The sequence below is a fragment of the Malurus melanocephalus genome, unplaced genomic scaffold (genome assembly GCF_030028575.1).
Source record: "Malurus melanocephalus ecotype Western Australia unplaced genomic scaffold, MMel_1.1 scaffold_563, whole genome shotgun sequence".
NCBI classification, from domain to species: Eukaryota; Metazoa; Chordata; class Aves; order Passeriformes; family Maluridae; genus Malurus; species Malurus melanocephalus.
Window position 1 is genome coordinate 209,446 of NW_026623795.1, and position 22,601 is coordinate 232,046.

At 37.4% G+C, this 22,601-nt stretch overlaps 1 protein-coding gene across 21 annotated transcripts in view; it reads right to left on the bottom strand.

Annotated features, from left to right (window-relative positions):
• Nucleotides 1–19,534, bottom strand: part of PCM1 (pericentriolar material 1) — a 42,441-nt gene extending 22,907 nt beyond the window's left edge. For 9 of the 21 annotated variants that reach the window (XM_057382318.1, XM_057382314.1, XM_057382316.1 and 6 more), the window contains exons 1-16: nt 19,184–19,246; nt 15,251–15,369; nt 14,397–14,642; nt 13,079–13,351; nt 12,395–12,565; nt 12,103–12,219; nt 10,648–10,836; nt 8,581–8,758; nt 6,201–6,310; nt 5,590–5,806; nt 4,179–4,377; nt 3,662–3,838; nt 2,721–2,878; nt 2,283–2,497; nt 545–696; nt 338–467 (exon numbers count right to left, since the gene is read on the bottom strand). In XM_057382318.1, the coding sequence (XP_057238301.1) occupies nt 338–467; nt 545–696; nt 2,283–2,497; nt 2,721–2,878; nt 3,662–3,838; nt 4,179–4,377; nt 5,590–5,806; nt 6,201–6,310; nt 8,581–8,758; nt 10,648–10,836; nt 12,103–12,219; nt 12,395–12,565; nt 13,079–13,351; nt 14,397–14,642; nt 15,251–15,346 (2,628 nt within the window). In that variant the 5' untranslated portion in view covers nt 15,347–15,369; nt 19,184–19,246. Of the gene's footprint in view, nt 1–337; nt 468–544; nt 697–2,282; nt 2,498–2,720; nt 2,879–3,661; nt 3,839–4,178; nt 4,378–5,589; nt 5,807–6,200; nt 6,311–8,580; nt 8,759–10,647; nt 10,837–12,102; nt 12,220–12,394; nt 12,566–13,078; nt 13,352–14,396; nt 14,643–15,250; nt 15,370–18,613; nt 18,776–19,183; nt 19,247–19,469 lie in introns of those variants that run through there. The other 12 variants (XM_057382326.1, XM_057382330.1, XM_057382325.1 and 9 more) reach the window with 6 other exon arrangements.
• Between the last annotated feature and the right edge of the window lie 3,067 nt (nt 19,535–22,601).

Sequence of the window (22,601 nt, forward strand, 5' to 3'; positions counted from 1 at the left end):
AAAATAGTAAAGAAGCAGTGATTGACAGGAAAGGACAGACAAATTCGAGGCTGGACAGAAGTTTCTGTATCTTTGAAGACTCTATGAAGTTTTTTGAAGACAAGTACAGTGAAATTCAGAGCATGATACAGCAACCATTAAGCAAGAACCACTGAGAAGTGAATGTCATAAGCAGAGCTCTTCTCTAGGTTTAAAAGTCCACCTGCTTACAGTATACAAGTATTACCAACTTTAAGTAAAGTTCTTTCCAATTTTCATAGGGAAAAAATGGAGCACAAGGTATTTCATATTCCATTGCTCAACACCTGAAGACAGAAAAGAAATACATTCTACCTACCTGAAGGTCAGGACAAGCTTTCTGTATAACTTGAATTTTTTCTTGAATTTCAATCAATTTTCTTCTTTCTTCTTGTAACTGCTTAATCTCCTGCTGCTGCTGCTGAAGTTTAGCTTCATAGAACTTCTCTCTGTGTAAGTTATCCATATGTTACTTTGCAAGAAGTTGCCTACAGCATGGCTCTATCATCCTTTGACAAAGACTTACCTTGCTTTCTCATTTAGTCGCACATCTTTTTTTAACTTGTTGGAACTAGCTCGGACATTGTTTGGTTGTTGCTTTGTTTCTTCCATCTCACCCAACAAGTCACCAATATTAGACACATTTGCAATTGTTCCTTGAGGTTCTGGATCATCATCCTGAAAGATATCATTAAGGTCTTTAGACTACTTTTAAGTTGATATACAAAATGTAACAAATCTAGTTAATCAAGTTTGTCTAATTTGATTTTTTCAAAACTGATCAGCCTGAATAGCTTATCTTTAGTACAAATCATGAACTGAGAAGGCATTATCACCATGGCATCATGACTTTAAGATAAATTGAATTAATGAGAAAATTTTAACTTATAAAGCTCACACTACTGAAACTTCCACTATGCAAATAATTTGTCTCATTCTGGAAGCATAAACCACTTGCCTGTGACTCAGTGGACAGAAATATACAAGCATACAAAGAAACAAGAGGGGAGGTGGAAAGAGGAACAGAAAGAGATTGAGGTGAACAAGACCGCTTATTTACTGCAGTCACGAAGTTAAATATTAACAACTTAAAATAGTAACAAAACTACTCTTGAATGCTAAGTCTAAAATATTTGGATGTGTCTTCTACTGGTTCTCTATTCTGCTTTTACATAATTTCTGTATTTTCAGTTCTCAAACTGAAAACATGAAAGCTGTAGCCACTGCTGCTTTTGCTTTCCAACATGATCATTCTTCATAAAGACTTCGCAGAACAGGAGATATCACTGGTGAGAACGAATGACACAACTCAGAGACCTACTGTATCTTTACTGAGTACATACACAAAACAAGCCTTAGAAATAAGAAGATTGAAGACATGCCATTAATTAGGTTATTTATTAAGGAAGCTGCTCCATCATCCCTATTTCCGATTTACACTGCTGGACAGTTAATATGTCTATAGTGATGATAAAAAGCAACACTGATCTAGATGCTGAGAAATTTTTGATAGGAGTATAATCTTGAAGTAACAATATTGTGTTTATGTCGTTGCTATTGYAAAACCGAGGTTCCAACTGAGCTTGATTATAAAGTTCTCACATAAAGCCTTTAAATTTCTAATACATCTATGTGTATTCAGTATGCAGACATTACATCAGATGGTGCTCAAATGTGAGCATTCTGAAGGGACATTAGATCCATGAAACTGTGCTTCTAACATCACTAAATTAGCGTAAGACATTCTAAATTAGAAACACTTCTGATTTATAGCTGTCCCTCAAAACTCTGAAATAAACAAAAACAGTGCCCCTAAACCAAAATACTCCAAATCAAACATGTTGCAACATCCAAAGATTTTAATGAAAAACATCATTCTTCTTCACTGATTGAAAAAAGTCACTAAACCTAGAGTGCAAAAACCTTAACGTGTTGAATATTYACCATAATCTCAAAAATGTCTAATATTTTAAAAAAATAATACTCTTCTCCTTCTTGGTTCATATTTTGTAATCCAGTCCTAATGTTAAATATTAAGGCCACTGTTCTCTTAGGCTAGTATCCTCCAAGAAAATCCCTGAATTGAACTTCAGAAATAGCACCCTGAGTTCAGAGAAATCAGTCTCTCTTTTACCCTAGCCTAAGAATAAGCATTTTAAATGCTGCATTAAGCAGTGCTTTTCTTTATTAGAAGTTACACATTACATGAAATAATGAATGCTAGACTTTAGTRCACAAGGTTGTATTTACAAAATATATCTTACCTGCACCATAGCAGCAAGGTTTTGTAACTGTCTAAGTTTCTGTTTTGCAGCTATAAGCCTATTGATCTTCTGCTCAAACTCAGCATCTCCAGCAACATCACCCAGGCTGCTTCTGTGACTAGATATGGAATCTTCACTAACTCTATCTTCTTCCACTTCATCATCTTCACCTTGGGGTAGATCAAGGTGTTTGTCATTCTCCCTGTTGTGACAGTCTGAAAACAGGGAGGGAAGGAAACAAAACACAAAAATAATGTGTACCAAAGACACATTATTGAACTTCTGAAGTTCACTGTAATTACTGGACATTAGAAAAATACTAGTTTAATGATTAGGTTCTTGGATATTTTGCTCATCGAACAAGATTCGCAAATTCTGTGCAGCTATCAGAGTTACTTGCACTAAGAAGTAAAATCACTAAAAGATTTGAGAACATACCTAAAGCAGAAGATATTTTTAGAGTCCTTATATTAGCAGCAGATCGGTTGTTTATTTCACGGTCTGTATTAAGATGCCTTCCATCTCTGTTATTAGTTCCACACTGTACATTTGAGTTGCTATTTATTTCAGTCCAACTACTGATTCCTTGAGGGTTTCTAGGGTAAAATAAATCACTCATGTTAACTTTTTAAAAACTGCAGAGATACAATTTTACTTCACCTTTTACCTAGCTTTTTTAGGAATGGGTGTCCTGACCCTGAAAAAAGAACAACAAAACCCCCAAACAAACAACAAAACCAAAAAAACAAACCAACCCCACACAACTAAACCAGATCCAACCCCATATAAAATCAGTCCAGACATTTGGAGCTTTCCAATATTCATCTCTCYGACAGATTACTTTTTTCAAAAACATCAAAGCAGCTTTAAATTATCCCCTGCTAGACGTGCAACAATACATTAGGCCTTACAGCTATATGTCTATATTATAAAAGGCATATGATCATATGATGCATAGCTAAGTGAGTGTTCACTTCTTTACAATGAAGATCCTCGATGCACACAGATGSCTGATTCTAGCTCTATATGCCTCTGTAAACTGAAGCATTTTTACTCCAATTCTGTCATCTAGGACTGCAATCTTCTAGTGAAATTCCATACACATAATTCAGTGCTTAAACCCAAAGGAATCACAGATTTTTGAAGTCTTATAGTGATTTTCTAAATGTTCATGCTAATCTAAATAAATAAGACACCAGGGATTAGATGATTATTAAACATTCGTGTAACAGTTACTACAAATTAAAAAAAAATGTTATTTTGTTAATGTAATAAGCAGAGATTTAAGTTACTTCTGCTTGACTGAAATCATATATTGCAGATTTCCTGAAGCAACAACGCAGCTACAAAGATTTTGAGTGGCAAAAAAATACAACAACCTAATATTTGTAACAGGCTGTGGACCCTCATGTTCTGAATCGCTTTCTGATTCCTCTGTTTCTTCCTCCTCCTTAGTGTTTTCATTCACAGCATCTGTCATCATATCAGATGTTTGCTCATAGTAGTGAACTAACTCACGTAACTCATTCAGCCTTTTACGGACCTCATTTAGCTTCCTGAGGAGGAAAAAGGAGTATTCAATCAGTTTGGTCATATTAATCCAATCTACATAGAGTTAAAAAGAACATATATACTTTAAAGTTCTTAAGAGTTTACTGCCAGTTTCCTAGCTATAAGAAGTTTCAACTTGAAGCCTAAGTTCAGTTAATTGTCTCAGACTGTTTACTAAATAGTCTGTAATACTAAATTATATAAATTAAAAAGTGAAAGTATAGTCTGTAATAGTAAATTAGATAAATTAAAAAGTGGAAGTAGTTACATAACACAGAACTTACTAAAAAATAAACATTCGAAATTACTAAAGCAAATTGTGAATAAAAATTTAAAAACTTTTACTGAAGTTTTTCTGCTGGATTTAGATTTTCATCGTCTTCACTCTCATTTTGAGAAACCAGAGAATCAGGTGGATACGGAGCAGATGCCAGGCTATTTGATTCACCGTTGACAACAGTTACTATGCCTACAGGACCAGAAGCAGCTGAAGTTGTACTTCTTTGATCAATACTCCTTTGAGGAGAACCTGAAGCAGGAAAAACTACAGAAAAGAAATACAGCTTATGTGAACAATTTGTGATAAGGAATCTGCTTAACAGAATTACATCAAAGTAACTACAGAAAATATTACCAACATCTAAAACAGCAGTTAATAACTTCTTTCCTTTGAAAAACAAAAGCTTTTTTCTTAAGTTTTGTTGTATGTAATGTCAATAGGCAGTAAGTAATAAAGTAGCTTTTGTAAACAAGATTCAGTTAGTCCCTCTTAGTTGTATSAAATATCAGAAGTAGAAGCTTTCATTCTGTGAATCTCCCTGAAGAGTTCTTTTAACAGTTTACTTAAGGCTACATTGTTTTTAAAAAAAATTAAAATTAACATTTTAGAATTTTTATTAAAAGAAAAACCCTAACAAATTTTTCACTTCTGCTAAGCTCTTTTATCCATATGCTGTAAAACAAACTGGATGTTGCTTCTTCCAGCTAAGTGAAATCGTATCCAAATATGTTCACATTATATGCATTAAATACATACAGAAAACTGGCATATAGTAACATAACTATTAAATCAGCATGTCCTTCTCCAAGTGCATGCTTTAAGTGCCTCATTTCTCAATGCTAACCAGAATATGCTGTGACCACCCCTCAGAAGTTTACAGCTACAGTACAAACTTCCCCAGTACAAATGCATTGTTAGAAACAAGAGCAAGAGCAGCAAGTAGGTGGGTCTGCATCAATAAGGAGAGCACAAAGCCAYTAAAAAAACTCTAGTCCAGTCAGGTAAGGACCTCTAGAACAACTTGTGACTGAAATCCCTGTGATGAATACATGTGAAAACCTTCTGAGAGAGGAGTAAAGCCATAACGTCATAAAGCTACTAATGCATGAAGTGCCGAGTACATAAATGCAAATGTACTGCGATAAAAACACACAGCTCAAGTTCATATGGTACTTTCACAAGCCAGATGTGTCACACACAAGCCCTGAAGAAAAAAACCCAGTCATATCCTCACATCAGTCAACTTTGATGTTATAAACCAAAGAGCTAGCAGACACTCATCATTACTTGTAGAGTTCTTMGTTAAGACAAAAACTTCTACAGCTTTGAAAACTATTTACAAAAATATTGCCCCAGCACAGCTTTTATCACCAGCACTTCACTAAACAATTGCTAGCTGAAAGACCATGTTACAAACATGCACACTAAAAACACTGTATTCTTGAAGAAAATACAATCCTGACTATATTTACTTACAGGAAGAATTATTTAGATGTTGGTCACGAAGTGTATGAAGTTCTCCTAATAGTTTGTCCATTTTTTGCTTTTTACCCTGCAAGATTCGCATCTTGTTAAAAAGCTGTGCCTTCTCGTCTGTCTGGTGTTCAGACATTGAAGAGTTTCTGCTTTGTGAAATCTCTCTGGTAAGTGAAAGACTTTCTGCTTGCCTTCTATTGTCGGGCACACACTGTGTCTAAAAAGAGTTATTTCATTTTAGTCAGAGTACTACAAAAAAAAGGTAAATAAATTGTAAGAAACAAAAATCCCTCTCATGGACCTTCTGTACTCAACACCAGAATCAACACCAAAATAAGRAACATTATAAAGGGAAATATACTGAAAACACTGCAATGATATCTTAATTACATACTTAGTTAATAATTAAATTGCAATACAGAAACTTCTTCTCTAGACTTCCACGGAAACCCATCAGACACAAAGCATAGATCAGTCAGCTAATAACCCTTAAGAATTTTCAAGTTTGCTGAATTGTCACACATATGAGCAAGACAAACATTCAACTACATTGTTAAATAGAATAAAAACTGATAATGGCAAAATTTATACAGTGCAATCTCAGGACTGACCTGAGAATCATGAAGTTGGTTGTGGAAGCGTTGAATTAAGTCATTCAATTCTTCATTCAGTTCTGATGTAAGACTTACTCCTGAAACACTACCTGTAGTTTCTGTTACAACTGGGCATACAGAAAAAGGGGAAAATATAAGTACTTTTCCACAGTGATGAAATAAAGGCAATTTTAAGAAAAATCTGTAGTTTAACAAGAACATCAACATACTGACCCTMTAAAAATATAGCATTGTTATATTGTTTATTACAAATATTGTTTATTTTGTGTCCTTTCCATCAGCTACATTCTTGAAAGATGTCTTCTGCTACACAAAGACTAACAGTTCAACTCAGAGCTGCTTTGTAAAGGATCATTCAAAAGGACTTCAGGCTTGTTCTGTATTTTGCTAAAAAGGTCAAAGTGAAATGAAAGTAACCAATTTTTCTAAGGCGGAYAGAAACTTATTAAAAACAAAACTGTAATTATTTAGTATAGCTAAACACAGTGCATGTAATTTCACTTCCTCAAAATAATAAACAAACAGGACACCAAGCTTTTATATTGGTCTAAGTTGCAATCTTAGAGCTGGCAAGCAGTCTTGGAGGTTTGTCCTTCAAAAAGTTTTAAAGAGAAAAAAAACTAAAAGAAAGCTTTTCTTATTTGCCTGAAAGTTCATATTCAAACAGTACTAAGATGCAAGAGGCAGCTGAAAGACCCAAATAATTCTTGTTTTCRCAAACACAAACCAACAGTTCATAAGAAAAATCAAGCACAAGTACTATTTATTTACTGACTTCACTACATGTACMGTAAAGTTTCACCGTTTTCAAGTTTTGAAAACATTTATTTTGCCGAAAGTTGAATTTGAATATTAACATTTTCTACCCTACAGTTCTGCCACAAACCACATCTTTAAGTAAGACAACACAAACAGCAGAAAGAATTACTAAAAGTGACGTAAGTAGAAACRTGAAAAAAGCCAAAGAAAAAACCCTACTCCAAAGAGTAATTTTTACAAAGTCCTCATTTATCATAAGCAATCCTATTTTCTACCCACTACCCACTAATTAATCTAGATGGAGTTTGTATATTTGAAGAAAGCAGAGAAAGCAGGTTCCATCATAGGTCTACCACTGCACACAGAACAAACCTACTACTGAAACCATGCAACTACTGAAAAGCACTTAAGAAACAAGGAAACACCTCTCAAAGGCACTTGCTTCTCTTGGTCCTAAGGTAGCTTTCTAAAATCTCTCCACCTACCAACTTCTCTGCTTTCTTCCTACAATAAATCTAGAGTTTTCTTAAGCAGTTACGCCTTATTTCCTATAGTCTATCAAATCAAGAACAGCAGAACAGGAACAGGAGCTCATCAGAATAAGGAACCTTAAAAAAAGGTGTTTTTGTAAAAATGTAGWAATCAAGGCCTTATTTTACAAATCAAGGTTTTCTAAGTACAAAAACTAACTGCAATAAAGAACTACTATCCCATACAGACTCTAATCAAGCAACTCTTATGGAAAAGAGTCAACAATAATGCAGACTGTATCTGAACTTCCTCAGTGCAAAAAAGTTATTCCTTACAACTGCACACATAACTGTGGCCCATCCCAAAAAACACCAAAAAGGATTGGGGAGCAGGGGGAGGGTAGGATGGATTTCCAACAAACAAAGAAAAATTCACATGCCAACAGCTGACAAAACAAGGACAACTGTCTCCCTTTGAAGACCGAGCTCTTGAGAAAACAACTCTGCGTGGTCAGATATGAAGAAGCCATCTCTGTTCCAAAGATAATTTTGGAATATATGAAAATAAATTAGTAGAAGCTTTTAAACTGAAGGTTATAACATAATGATGYTGTTCTATTATCAGAATCATGCCCCCAATTTACATATGCCATAGAATTTCAGAGTTCTAGTTTCTTACCTAACTGCTTTAGCATCTCCTTCTTTTCTTTTTATTGAATAAACTCTCCAGCAACCAGTCACCAAAAAAAAAAAAAGTCATGAAAAAGCAAACAAAAACTCAAACTAACAACTGCCTATAGCCAGAAGGGCGCAAAAAGGGGGAGAACACACTGTATCCTCACTCTGATTCTTTTCTCCAAAAGCCTAGTACAATGATGGAGGTGAAAGGAAGGCTTCTAATCTGATGTGGTAGATCAGATCTTAGGAGAAAAACCCATGCCTTTAGGATTTTACAAGCAAACCACAGTGATCAGCTCTGTGTTTTTTGAAATGACACATCATTTTATAGTCTTACACTGCCAACTCTTTTCCTGCAAGAAAGAGGTCTTGCAGTAAAAAAGACTTTTTAATGCGTATTTCACAATTCCAATTTTAATCATTCAGTCAGCATGYGAACATGGTATCAGAGACACCACCATTCCACATACCAGAATCATCCAGGACAGCAATGGCTTGCTCTGCTTTATGCTGCAAAGCAAGAAGAGCTGCCTGTCTTCCTTGAAGAGCCTTCAATTGCTCCTGCTGTTGTAGCATCCTTTTCAATAAATCATGTTGTTTCTTCAAGTTCTCCAACTCCTCTTTAGCTTCCTGTTGAGGATCTCTAGCCTGCAAGAGATGGAGCAACATTACCATGACCATAACTACAACCATTTATCTGTGGYAAAACAAGCACACCCTACATATAAATGAACAGCCTGGTTAGTGTAAAAAGRTAAAAATCAAACAGCTTCACCTTTCTGGTAGTCCTTCATTTAAAAAAAAAATTTAGATAGCCAGTAGGGAGAAGGCTGTGCCACCAAGATATGCTTGTAAGTCCTGGGGGTTTAAGTTTTCTTTGCAAAGCCAGTCAGCTGCCCTAAAGTGTCCCAAAGACTTACTCAAGCATCCTTCTGTCTTTTAAATCATAACAGAGGGTATTAACCTTTAACACTGCTAAAGGTAAGCAAAATAAGGCATTGTATCATGGAGCTTTATAAAACACAAGATCTCAATTGACTTATTGGCCTAAAATCTCTAAATTTTCAGCAGAATGTTTTAGGCAGTTTTAGGCAGTAACTCTTTTTCTAACCTAAATTGTGTTTAGTTTTGTGTGCGGTGTTTATGGCAATACTAGAATACAGCAGATTTAGGTAAATCAATTTCAAAATAAAAACACACACAGAATCCTCTCTACATTGTTTTCAAACACAGGGAAGTAGCTCTGAAAGAATGAAAGCATGTTGAGAAGTTAAAAATATTAAAACTCAGTTATTTTCCTCATTCTAATTAGGAGCCGGAGATTTGCATCAAAACTTTTACTCAAATTAAGTATTTTAATGAGACATYCACAGTTAAGATCCTGATCCTGTCTGAAGCTGGATTGTTGCACTGTGCAGATGAAATCATAGCAAATAACAAGCATTTACAAAGAACACTACTAACTTGGAAGTATAATCTTCTGTCCACGTAATACTGAGCTCCTAAAGTAGAAAATTCAGTCCAAGTACTCCGCATCACATGTCTGAATAGAAGCAGGCATCTTATTAACTAGGTCTGGAATGCTCAACTTTCCAGCTGAGAAAGCTGAAAACATCCAGAATTCTAAACACCTCAACAAGTCACTAAAAGATGCACTGCAACTGACACTGATCACTTCTGTTAAACTTTTACCTTTCATATACACAGCAGAGTAGGCAAAACAGATCACACAATGAAATGAGCACAGGAAGGAACAARGGGAAGAAAGGGGAAAAGGGTAAGTATCTCAGTCTCACTCACCTATTACATAATCCAGGCTCTAGCTAAAGTACCAGATTTGCTTGACTTCATGAAAATTGCATTAACAATTTTTTCAAACTTAGTTCTATATTTAGACTAGTAAGATTGACAAAACATTTAAGCCTTTTATTTTAGCARGAAAATGATTAAACGTATGACTTTTTTTTAATTGAACACTGTAGAAAAGCTCATAATGGGTAAAAAAAAAAAAGACCATTTAGACACCACACCCCTTGAAAGTCTTTCCCCTTTCAASCGAGTATTTGTATAAACAGCTATACAAAAACATTTGTGGAACAAGTTAAGGCTATTAATCTCTAATTTATTTTCTGTGCWTGGTATTAGCTGAAATGTGCATTGGCAGACTATTAGTGTAACCATGACAAGCGTCTGAAAGTGACATTTACAGCATGTTTTCCCAAGAAGTGAAAAACAAAACTAGAAGGATCATCTATATAAAACCACAACACCTGCTGTACAGAGTTACATCAATGCTAACTGTCAATACTAACAATTCAGAAAGAAAAGTTGCCAAATATCTCTAGCAAGGAAAAAATATTCTAGGCAAAGAAGATTTGTTCAGTGAAAAGACAGCTGGATACAGATAAGCAATCCAGTAGGAACATTCGCTGTAAGTAACAAATACATTCGAAGCAATTAATAAGGGAGGTGGGGGGATGGGGAAGACTAGCCTATATAAACCCTATTTGAGGCTAAAGTAACATTTGGAAGTGTACCTTTGAGAGCAATCCATGATCCTGGCTATTAATCCCACAAGGCCAGATTTCCCTGTCATTCAGAGCAGCTCTCTCACTTTTCCCTTTAGGGCTTGGTGTAACATCAATGTCAGTAACCTGTTCCTGTGAAGCTGAATTCCCTAGTTTGTCCTCAATGCGGGGCCGACAGCTCAAACTAAAAGATACCTCCTATATTGAATAGTTTAGTATGTTAGATTTTGAAAATGTGCTCCAACTTAGCATGCATTTTTAAGTTACAAACCTACCCACTCTTATCTTGTGAAATAATGCAAACTAGTATCTAATAACATCTACTGAAGAGTGAAGACATTTTTAGACATTCTTGGAATCTGTATAACAATAAGGCTCCATATAGCAATCAATATTAAACGATCAGAAGTACGCACTCTACATGTAAAATATTCAAGCTGCATCTAAAGAGAACTTAGATGCAAAATCAAGAGCCAAACAAAAAAACTAAACTGCAAATTTTGCAAATATGAAAACAAATGCAAGTTTACATGGATACTTCTTAAAAAACATACCTCTCTATTTCTGCATTTTCCAATTTTAATTTTTTTTTTAAATTAAAAGAGCGTCTTCCATGCCTATAATTTTATTTCTTTACAAGGAGAGAAAGAGTTCTTATAGAGCTAAAAATAATTACCAAAGCTTCTCAATGTTTTAACTGTTTTATTTCCAAGTACATAAATTCTCTTCATCCACAGGATATTCCATGTGCTAACTGGCCAGAAAGAGCATCAGTTCTCTAATATTTTTCCTCAGTATAATAGTATCRGAACATGCAAAACTTAACTTAAACGTATTAAAATGCTTTTGTATCTACTACAAGAAATGTTTACTATGTTATTAAAAAAGCTTTTAAAAATACAAAGGAAGATGCATCGTTTATCTCAGCATTAAATTTAGAATGTATTTTCTAAAAAAGTGCCCATCTTTCCAAAAAACGAGAGAAACTTCGGTGTTAGGTCAACACTTCYATCATATCACCAGAAAATTGCTTGGACAATGGCCCACTAATTATATATTTCTAAYCCTCCCCTCACCCAACATCCAAAAATTTTCCCACTAACAGAAACAAACCTAGAGATGAAAAATTGTATAGAAAGATACTTCTTCCTACATCGAGTCAGTGAATTCTTTGCAAAGTACACTCTTAACTCTGTACTTTGAAGAAAGAATAAAGATTTTTAAAAAAATCCAATCTCATGCATAAAAATAAGATTCTTTAGATTTTTATTACAACAGATTCATTACTTTTTTCCTCATATTAATAAAATAAACCCACGCATGCAGGGACACCTCCTGAATAGAGTGCTTGGGGATTTACTATTTTTTAATTGAATTGCACATTATGACACTATCGTAAGAACCATGACAAAACCAAAATAAAGCCTTCATTGCTAGCACCTTAATTACTAAAAGGCAGCTTACCGTGGTATCTGAAGCCTCAGACTGCACATCAATGTTTAGCGATGTGCTCTCACCTACAGAACCAGATCCCACAGCTGAATCTATAGTCCGAACATCATCCTCCTCATTTTCTCTAGCCTGAAATATTTCATTGGCACAAATCAAAAGCTATATAAGGGGGCAGTAAAAATGAACTATGGAAGGTACTACATACCAAAATCAACATCCTCAATAGCACCATCAAAACATCAACAGTCAACTCCTAAAAAAAGCTTACAGTGCAGAAACAAATACATTACGTTCTCAAACTTACAAGCATCTTTTGCAAAAATTTCAGATAGGATTTCTCCTGCTCTTTAAGGTCATCTATAAGGTGTGATAAACGCTCAACATTGGCCGATCTTTCATTTTTCTCTACAAGATCATCCCGCATGGAGCTGGCCTTAGCAATATAGTCGCGAATTTGAACTAGTCTGCTCACAATCTGCAAAGACACTGAAGTTACTGAATGCATTCAGCTACAACTTCAACGTATTCAATGAAAAAGACACGGTGATAGCAACAGCAAAGGAGTAATGAAAGGGGGAACATATTAGTACTTTCAGTCCTAGAAGCACTCTTCCACAAGTGGTTAGAAGTCAACAGCTTTTATAAAGATAGATTTATGCATGCGGGAAGTTGCAAGGCTGAAGCACAGAGCTTCTGGTCAACATAGGCTAAAACACAGCTGAGCTTAACACAAGAAAACACTGAACTGTGAGAGGATTTTCTGTAACCATATAAAAGGAAACCAACCTCTAAAAAGGAAATTAAGATTARTTCTGTTGCCAACAAGTGGATTTAYACAGAGTAGTAGATTATTAAGTTTCACATTTTCTTCAAGTTTCAGAAGAGTAGGAAGTTAAATATTTCCAATACAGATTTATAGTTTTAAGAAATTTAGAATGAAGCACTGAAAATTAAGATATTCCGTAGACTTTATAAGCTGTATAAATACCTGGCTACTATCCATYGCTTGCTCTCCCCTTCCATCTTCTTGAGCAGAGACTTGACAATTTTGCAAGAAATCCTTGCTTAGAGCAGCTCCAAACAACTCTTTACATTGTGCTGATACTCCACTTTCCTTTTTTTGGGAACCTGCAGCAGGATCTTTGCTTTTGTTAGTGTTAATCTGCAGTGACAGGAAGTTGAATGGTTTCTTGTTTTCATTAAGTTGACGTTTGTTGTTAGCAGCAGTTGCCCTGCCTTGAGAATCACTTCCAATGCTTCTCTATATACAAACAAAAGAAAGAGTGTGTACTCAACACTGCTTASATTCACTGCTTGTATTACTATTTCTACAGTATTATTAGACTGATATTAAAGTAACCTAAGTAGTCACCAACTGGCCAAACGTTTGTTAAAGAGAATGCCAATTATTTTTGCCAGAGTTTTCAGACAGGAAACCGATCCTCCCAGAACAATGAGAAACAAAAAGGTTCTGTAGTTCCTTGGAATTTAGTTCCTCATTCTTGGGGTGACCTCCACCTTTACTGTAGCGAAAAGTATTCTACTTCTCCAGGTACATTCGAGAAAAGAATAATAATAGAAGAGCAATATATTCCTGTGCAGAATATGATACATTTGAGGATGAAGTTAGGACCAACATTTAAATTGTAAGTCAACACAATGAATCACACTGGAAAGAATCTTCACAACCAAAGAAATCMGCAACAACTTTTGGGAAAGATGAACTAGCATCTGTTCTGAAACTGTTAACACAAATTTGTGCCTTGCTAAAAAAGAATTAATACCCCCCATTTTTCATTTGTTTTGGACAGGGGAAGGATGAGTGCTCTGTATTTAAAAAAAAAAAAGTATTTAATAATCAAGAATTTGTGCCATAAAATTCTCAACACCCTAGTAAGGAGAAGTTTTTAATGATGCTCCTCTGCTTAATCTACAAGGATAACAACACTCAGGAATCACAAACTAGCAGTTCAAGAACAGACTTTAACAGATATTTTCAAGTGGCAGACAAGTACAATGAGTAAGGAATACTGCTCCGAGGACATAGGAAATTGTTAATGGTTGAGAGCAAGAAAGTGAAGACAGCCAGCACAATTTCAAAACAGAGGAAAAGCCATGGTCTTGAACTTTCCCTTATTTTCTGAAGTTCAAAACCAGAATTTTGATTTGGTTGTCATGGTGCCTATAAGTTTTTTTTTACCATAATCACTTATGAAAGGATTCTTTACTCATCTGTCACATCATTAAGAGATAACTGAATAAATTTTGCAGTCACATTTCTAGTGGGAGCTAGAATGCACACAAACCTGATCCAGATCACTGAAGTTTATTCTTTGTTTAAGCCTTTCTAGTTCAGCCTGCTCTGGAACAGACATCTGAGTCATGTATCGAGCATGAGGAAAACTATGAGAAGTTCTGGTCTTCCGTCGTTCCATTCCAGGTGAAGATTCTGGCGATATGTCATTAGTAAGCCTCGTTTCAGCTTCCCCACTAAGCTTTTTCTTGTTTTTTTCTGAAGATCTGTTTGCTTTCTTCTGTTGACTTCCCCAGTCCTTAAGGAGAAGGAGACAGAATAAAATATTGTATTTATTATTCACACAGGCAAAAAGCAAGTATCTCCATTCTGTCAGAAAGTTCATTTCCATTTTAGAAGTAAAAATAGTAAGCCATACTGAAATATGCACTAAGTTTTCTACAGTAAACATGAATTTACAAAAGAAAATTTTCTCCATTGCATAATTAAGAACAGCTTGTCCGGAAATTTTAAATCAATTTCACCCTAAATGCATTAAATTCATTTCAAATGAAATTAAAATTGTGTTTTTCTTTTTTTGCTGAGGACTCTTTCACTTATAGGAGTCCAGAACTTTTTAAATTATAGCTTTCACTTTCAGGACACCTACAAGGCTTTTGTGTCTACCAACTTTATTTGCCAAAAATACTTGCCATCAATACCCCTACACACTTCAAAATCTCAGAATTACACTAATTGCTTGCTTACACCAACCTCAGTTTTTCCAAGTATTTACCTGTAAAGCTGTTTCCAGGTATTTACTGACAAGGCTTAGGGTTTTGCATTGTTACCTCTCACTAACAGAGTCTATCTGGTAATTCTAATGTACAGCATCGAATGGCAACAGAAAGATAAGAATAATTTTACCGTGTTGTTCAGCCTGTCATCAAGGCTCTCATTGCTCCAGCTAGGCAAGTCCTGATCATTCCTGCCTTCTTCAAAGGGCCCACCTCCTGTTGCCATGACAAGCTATCAATAAAAACAATCTAAAAGAAATAGTTGAAAGAAATGTGCTGTATTAAAATCAGTTTACATAGAATACTTTGAAGATTCATGATCTGAGAAGACAATTACATACTCATTATAAAATACAAACACAAAGCTGTTCAGGGAACTAAATTCCCCATTTACTAAACTGTGTTACTGSAAATATACCAATGAGAAGAACACAGAAACTGGCATTAAAAAATAAAGTAGTAGTAGTTTTRGGTTTGTCTTAAATCTCGGATCTATGAAAGTAACTTTTTTTTTTAGGGTCTCAAATGTCCTCACTTTAAAACAAACTATACAGTACTCAGAAAGACTGCTTTGTAATTCATAAAGCCTACACTTTCAGGTTCAGGGTGATGTCTATTGGGTACAATAAGTGACTTTGGAGACCTAAAATGTCAAACTTTGACAAGATGTTGATGACAGAGTACTGAATGGCACACTTGAAAAAATACAAGGAAAACAGACATCAGTAAAAGGATTTTTACTTTCTTTACCACACATAAAACTATTCCAGCAGTGAATGACCTGCAACTTACATTACAGATTCTACCAAAACCAAACAAAATAATGTGGATTTCCCAAAGCTCTGCTGCTCTCTATCAGTGTCACTCGGTGCAATATAAAGCAACCTAAATGTTTGAAGTTTTCATTTTCATTTCTGGTTTTGACACTAGAAATAAAAAAAAAATTGTTAAAGTTGAAAGATCAGAAAAAATGTTCCTTTATGACTGCAAAATTAGATTAGCCTGTTCCAAAAGGTAAAGAATATGTAATTGTATTTGCTAAGTACTACTGGCACAATTCCACTGCACAAACCTACAAACATTATCTATAGGGAACTGTTACAGATGCAGAAKAAAAATGGTCCTGCAGAGATTTACCTTTTCCAGCTTGTTTCCACTGCTATGTTAGGACATAATCCTAACCTTAACTGAAAAAAATACAAAAATATAAAAATCGATAGGAACCACTTTCTCAACATTTTACTACAGCTATCTACTATTAATTTTCACACAGTGCAGGGTGAAAAAAATCACCTGAAACTCAAGATTAGGAAGTATCTAAGAAGTTTGTTTAGTTTTTTTATTATCAGTTCCAAAAAGAAAAACAGATTAATCCTGAACTAAGTTTAATAGCTGTCCTAAGTTACACCTATCTTGCTTAGGTACTGGATTCAGTCAAAATCACACAGTACAGCCCTCACAGCCGGCACAMTCGCACAAAGCAGTATTTCTATGCAAACACAGCCTACAACTAAATCATAAAGGAAATGGGATCTACCAGATATGTGACTTATACCATAACCACATTTCCACTTGGCAGTGTGCCAACTGAGGTCACATTAACACAGTTAAGAGTCACTCAGCTTCTGCATTTCACAACCATAATCATAACACAGGTATAAACRTAACAGGTGTAAATGTCTGCTGCTTTGGGAACTTTGCTCCACTGTCCCTGCACATACCAACAGAAGTGCCCACTAGACCATGCAACCAGAGGTACCACCTATGAACTAGATGGCTAACAAATTTCARAAAAAATCAACAGACATGTTTATCAACCTGATGTGCCTAACCTTATGACTATACAMAAACTCTATGTTGGGTCAAGGACCTTCGTGCAACTTTCAGGTAAACTGTCTGATTCAGAAAATTAGAAACAAAGAAAATTAGAACACAATGGCCTTTCACATTTTGTTTACTGTGATGTTGAAATACAAGCATCCCATAAAAAGTTCACAGGGAAGTTCATTGATTGACAAGTGTTTGAAGAAAATGCATAGTTATCAGTTAAAAGACAGCCATAATTTTCATGAACTTTCCTAAATTACAGATAAACCTTTCAGTTTTGTAGATGTGCAAGACTCAACATTTCAACAGACACCGTATCCTGACCTATGTCACTGAGCATAATGAGGAAGATTAGAGGCCGTCTGGGTTTACAGTCCAATTCTGTAAGCYGTTTCCTCATCATCACGTTATATAATTCTACTAAAACCATAGCAAAAGTAGTTTTTCCCTACCTTCCACTGTAAAAAGAAGTGGCAGTATTCACCTTAACATAATAAAGTAACTACCCACATTTCTTTCTTTCAAAACWTTCACAAAAGCTATTTTCAACTATCTTTGCCGTAGGAGACTCTCATTACTTCTGAAATAAATTCACTATCCCAAAAGGACTATTCTGAATAAAAACACTATCAAACAAGGACACCAGGCATACACCAACAAGCCCTGATAAATATTGCTCAAAAGTAACAGTATCTTCATTATTTCCAGGAAGTGGATTCTAAAGTATTGTAACAGAACCGTGCCCTTCCCAAAGAGCAACTTTCTAAACATTCATATTATAGTCTTAGGTACCTTCAAACGAAYAATATTTAAGCGAGTTTCAGATCAGAGAGTTCTGCTGGTATTTTTTTGCTTCAACTCAGAAAAACACAAACAGGTTTGGCTAGGTTTTTGCTTCTCTTTCACATGAATCTGTTTTCCACATCCACACACACATTTCATCAACATGCATTTTCTCTTAGTTTTCCTTTYATCAGCTATTTCTAMAAAAAAATCTTTTTCTAAAAGCTTYGCTATCTTYCTATAATCTATCTATCTATACAGCAATCTATTGCCAATTTCAAGTTCTTGCCAAGTCATAGGATCTGTATAAAATCTATTTGAGCATGTCTACTGCCTTACATTTACCAATGATTTGGTAAAAAAAATGTAAGACTTTCAAGTAGATTCTGCACAGAAATAATAACTTCAGATAACATGTAGGATTATAGGCAAAACCTGCAAGATTGCAGTCAGAATATATTGTGTACATATAACAGCAATATGCAGATTGCATAGAAGAAACATTACTTAACATGCAAGCAAAACAAAGGTATGTACTTCAAAAGACTATTTTCTACAGTAGAGATGTTCTTGAGAAATTTTTTCCTATAGCATTCATGTAACCTGCAAAAGCTCTCTAGAGCACCAAACACTGCAAACAAACTTTCGAAAATTAAAAAAAATTTAAACGGAAAACAGTCGCAAAAAAGCCATCAAAATGCCATTAAGGCTGAAAATGAGGCCAAACATTTATTCGTAAGTTTAGCGTTTTAAGACGYGTGCTCCTCACTGGGAATTAACCAATCAAGAGCAAACCATACAGCATCATCACACAGGAGCAGTTAACAGAGCAAATCCTCTCCTGCCGAACCGGACAGCGCTCACTCAAGTCGCACTCACACACCCTAGCTAGGGGCGGTGTGCCCGGCACTTCTGCTTCCAGCGCAGGGCCTTCCCAGCGCCGCAGGCTCTGCAATCCCGATCCGCTCTGATCCCACGGCGGGCGCCGAGCCCAGGCCCGGCGGTTCTCGTCGCCGCCAACGGGGCCGGTGGAGCGAGCGATGGCCCGGCGGCTCTGCCGGCCGAACCGCTCGCTGCCTGAGGCCGGCGAGACGATCCGGCCCGAGGGCGGCGGGCACAGATCCCGCTCCTTCCCGGCGCCAAAGCCCGGGCGCCGCGGGGTGCGTGGGTAGGCGGGCTCTGCTCAAGGCGCCTCCGCTGCCGCGAACCCGGCGGCGTCTCCTTGGAGAGCGGATAACGCGCCCGGCCCTGTGCAAGGGGCGCGGCCCGCACAGCCCGCTGCCACTGCACGGTTTCCCCGCCGCCCCGGACCTGCCTCCGAGCACACTGCCCGCGCCTCGCCGCCCACCCTCGCGGGCCGTCGCCTTGCCCCACCGCACCAGTGCGGCCCCGCCGCCACGRGGAGAAAGAGACGGGGAAGGGGCAGCGCGAGGGGCAGGAGAAAGCGGCTCACCCCGCGCCGGAGGGCAGGTCACCCGGCCCGGCTCCTCCTCCACCGCCGGCCGCCACTCGCGGGGCCCGGGCTGCTCGGTTGAGTGTTTCACCTTCGGGCAGCGGAGGAGCGGCGCGGCCTCGCTTCGCCCGGCACGGYGGGGCAGCGCTGGCGGAGCCGTTCACGGCGCTCCTGCCTCAGCCGCCGCCGCCATCTTGGCCGCCCCTCAGCCGGGGGCGCGGGGGGTGGCCCCAGGCGGAGGGATACAGACGGAGCGACAGGCAGACAGACAGACACTCGCCGTTACCTGGCAACCTCCACCCGCCCAGGCCCTTCCGCACGGCGCGCGCCCCGCTCGACCCGTACCGCGGGACACCGAAGATCCCCGCGCAACCGCCAAGGCGGTCGGGGAAAGAGCGGGGTGCGGCAGAAACTCCAACTCCCAGCGTGCTTTGCGCGCCGGGGGGGCCGGCACCCCTGGGGCCGGCGGCGGTGCCTCCTGGGAGTGGTAGTTTTCCCCTCAGGGCACGGCGCCGCTCCACCCCATGACAGAACTGGGCCGTATTGGTAGCCGTCGTGCGACCCGTGGAGAGTCGCCTATAAAATAAAATACGAAAACGGTGATGAACTCTGTTAATATTTTTGCCTGATTCGAAGACGAGGAAAATAACCTAGGGTCGAAACCCTAGGCGTGGACAGGCAGCCGCGTTTGGAGCAGTTTCGACCAGTCTGTTCCTATGTGCCTTTGGMGAGTTGTGCTCCTTCATTTGTGACATGGAGTTCACGCATCTAGGTTCTTTATAGTTTCCTTTGAGGGGAAAAAATACAAATAAAGGGTTTGGCATTTAACAAACAATAGTTTTGCGTAAAAGCCTGTGTGCTCTGCTTGGTGTTTAACAGAAGCTGTTARACTATGATGAATTGAAAGCGGCCTTTCAAGATCCAGCTCTGGCCTTGCACAGGACACCCCAAAACTCACACCATGTGCCCGAGAGCATTGTCAAAACACTTGTTGAACTCTATCAGGTTTGGTGCTATGACAACTTCCCCGGGGAGTCTGCTTCAGTGCTCAGCCACCTGCCCGGTGAAACAACTTTTCTTGATATCCACTTAAACCTCCCCTGATGSAACTTCAGGCCATTCCCTCAGGTATAGTCACCTGGCACCACAGAAGAGATGAGTGCCCACCCTTCCTCTTCCCCTCATGCGGAAGCTGTTAGTCCTTCAGGGTCTGGACTTGGATAACATACTCAGGATTTCTATTTCAGTGAAGCTGGTATCATTTATATTTCTTTCATTTAGGGGGATTGCCTCTTGTCAAAATAAAAAAAAACCAAAACCACAGCATTTTCAGTATTTCCTTTATACTGACTTTGTAAAGCAAAAGCATTAAGCTTTTACATAAGCCTCATGATTGATCCTACTAGAGAAACACTACTGGTACAACATGGAAATGTAGTTGGCCCCCATCTCTCCCATGTTAGTACTTATACTAATGTATTTTGCTAAAAAATAAAAATAAAAAAAAGACACAAGAAAGGACACATGAATTATTTTCAATGACACATTAATTTAGATGTAATCTGGAAAAGGAACTAAATTGTTGGAAAACCTGCAAAATAAAGATGTTGCAATAAAAACATATTTGTTAAATCAAATTGACTGTAGTATGTTWCAGTAATAATGAAGTAGTTTAGTGTAATCATTTGTCATAACTGTGTGTTTTCCTTAGCTTACAGCATCATTAGTCTGATTACTGCTTGAAGTTTGCAGGATGATTTTTCTATTATTTTCTGCCTCTATTCTGGAATTGGCTGCAAACTTGTTTGTGTGGTTTATTTTTTTTTTTTGTTTGTTTGTTTGTTTTAGAAATGGCTGCTCAAAGTAATTTTTCATTTGGGATGGAGAATTCAAAAAGGTACAACAGGCATGAAGGAATCTTGGACTGCACTGCAAGAAGCATAATTTCCAGTAGGTGGTTCTCCACTACTGTTGTAAAGTAACATCTCAGGATTTAGGAATGACTATGAGGCAAAACTCACATGSCTTAAAGAATGTCTCGTTAATTAAATAAAACAAATATTTTTGGGGGGAATACCTACATCAACGCTAATGAGCCTCTGGACAGACAGTAACTAAACCTCCCTACAAAGATTTCTGTTATAGGCGCTTCCCTGAGCAGACATGCTAATGAGTGCATCCTCACAGAAACTGAATGGATTATCTTTGAGATAGCCCAGTTTGATTAGGATTGAAGGCCGTGTCAGAGACGTGATGATATTTTCCTTGCACAGCCATTGACTGTATCTTGTTAATTTTACTTTCTCATTCCAAAGGGAAAGAAAGCAAACAAAATACAGGCATRTAAGGACTGGAGACAAGAAGTGAAGGATTGTTGTTTTAGTGAGACAGAGGAGATGTGAGAAGTATCTGCGGAGAGGGATTTTTAAAGGTCCTGAAACAAAGATAGTACTTAATTGACTATTCAGTTCAAGCASTAGTTGTCCATTTTCCTGATTTTATGACACAGAGGTTTTTGCTGCAAAATTTAAACTGACCAAAAATGGTAAGTCTACCATAAAATGTAGCTACTGTACTATTTTTTCTTTGCCTAATGTTAGGTTGGAAAGATCTTTTAAAGCATTAACGAAGAGTTTTAAATTCATTTATATAGGAAGATGAAGTGTCCACTYATCCCTATGGGGTCTGATAACAAGTTAAACAGATTTAGGGGGAGACGCATTTAAAACCATGAACCAAGCTTAAAGATGGTCAAGATCCACCAATTAAATACCAGTGAAGAAACCAGGACTAAAAGGAAACCATTTTTAATGATCCACTCAGGCAAAACAGTCATCAGAAGCAATAAATGAAAGAGAAATAATTGGAAGATAGGTAGCAGCTAACTTAGTCAGATCCCAGGAAAAATCTCAGATGAAGAAGGGACAGGATGCCTGTTGTAAATCTTCTCCATATCWGTAGGGGTGCAGAAAGTAATCCTCTTGACACTGCCATTATCTCATTGATCTGTAATATTTGCTGTTATGTGCACTAGAGGTATGATAAAACATTAGTGACTAGTATCAGACCAAGGGATAAAGTGATGGATGTACCTACAAGACATAATCAGTTTTTTTTTTTAAACATACCCATTACACACTACCAAAACATATCAGGATCACCAATGCTGCCCTGCTTATAAGCACTGAGACCACATCTTTCTCACTGTCCTCTTTGAAATCAGACTCCAYTAAAATCTATTTAAAGACTATTTTAAAAAGGGTCTGCATAGCACAGAAGTAGGCAAGGTTATGAGTGCTATACCATACTTTAGAAATTAAATAAATTTTCAAAAGCAACATACAAATATCTGTTTTAATCTGGATGTCCCTCTATGTTGTTTAAATATGTTGTATAACATATTCTATGTTATATTTGA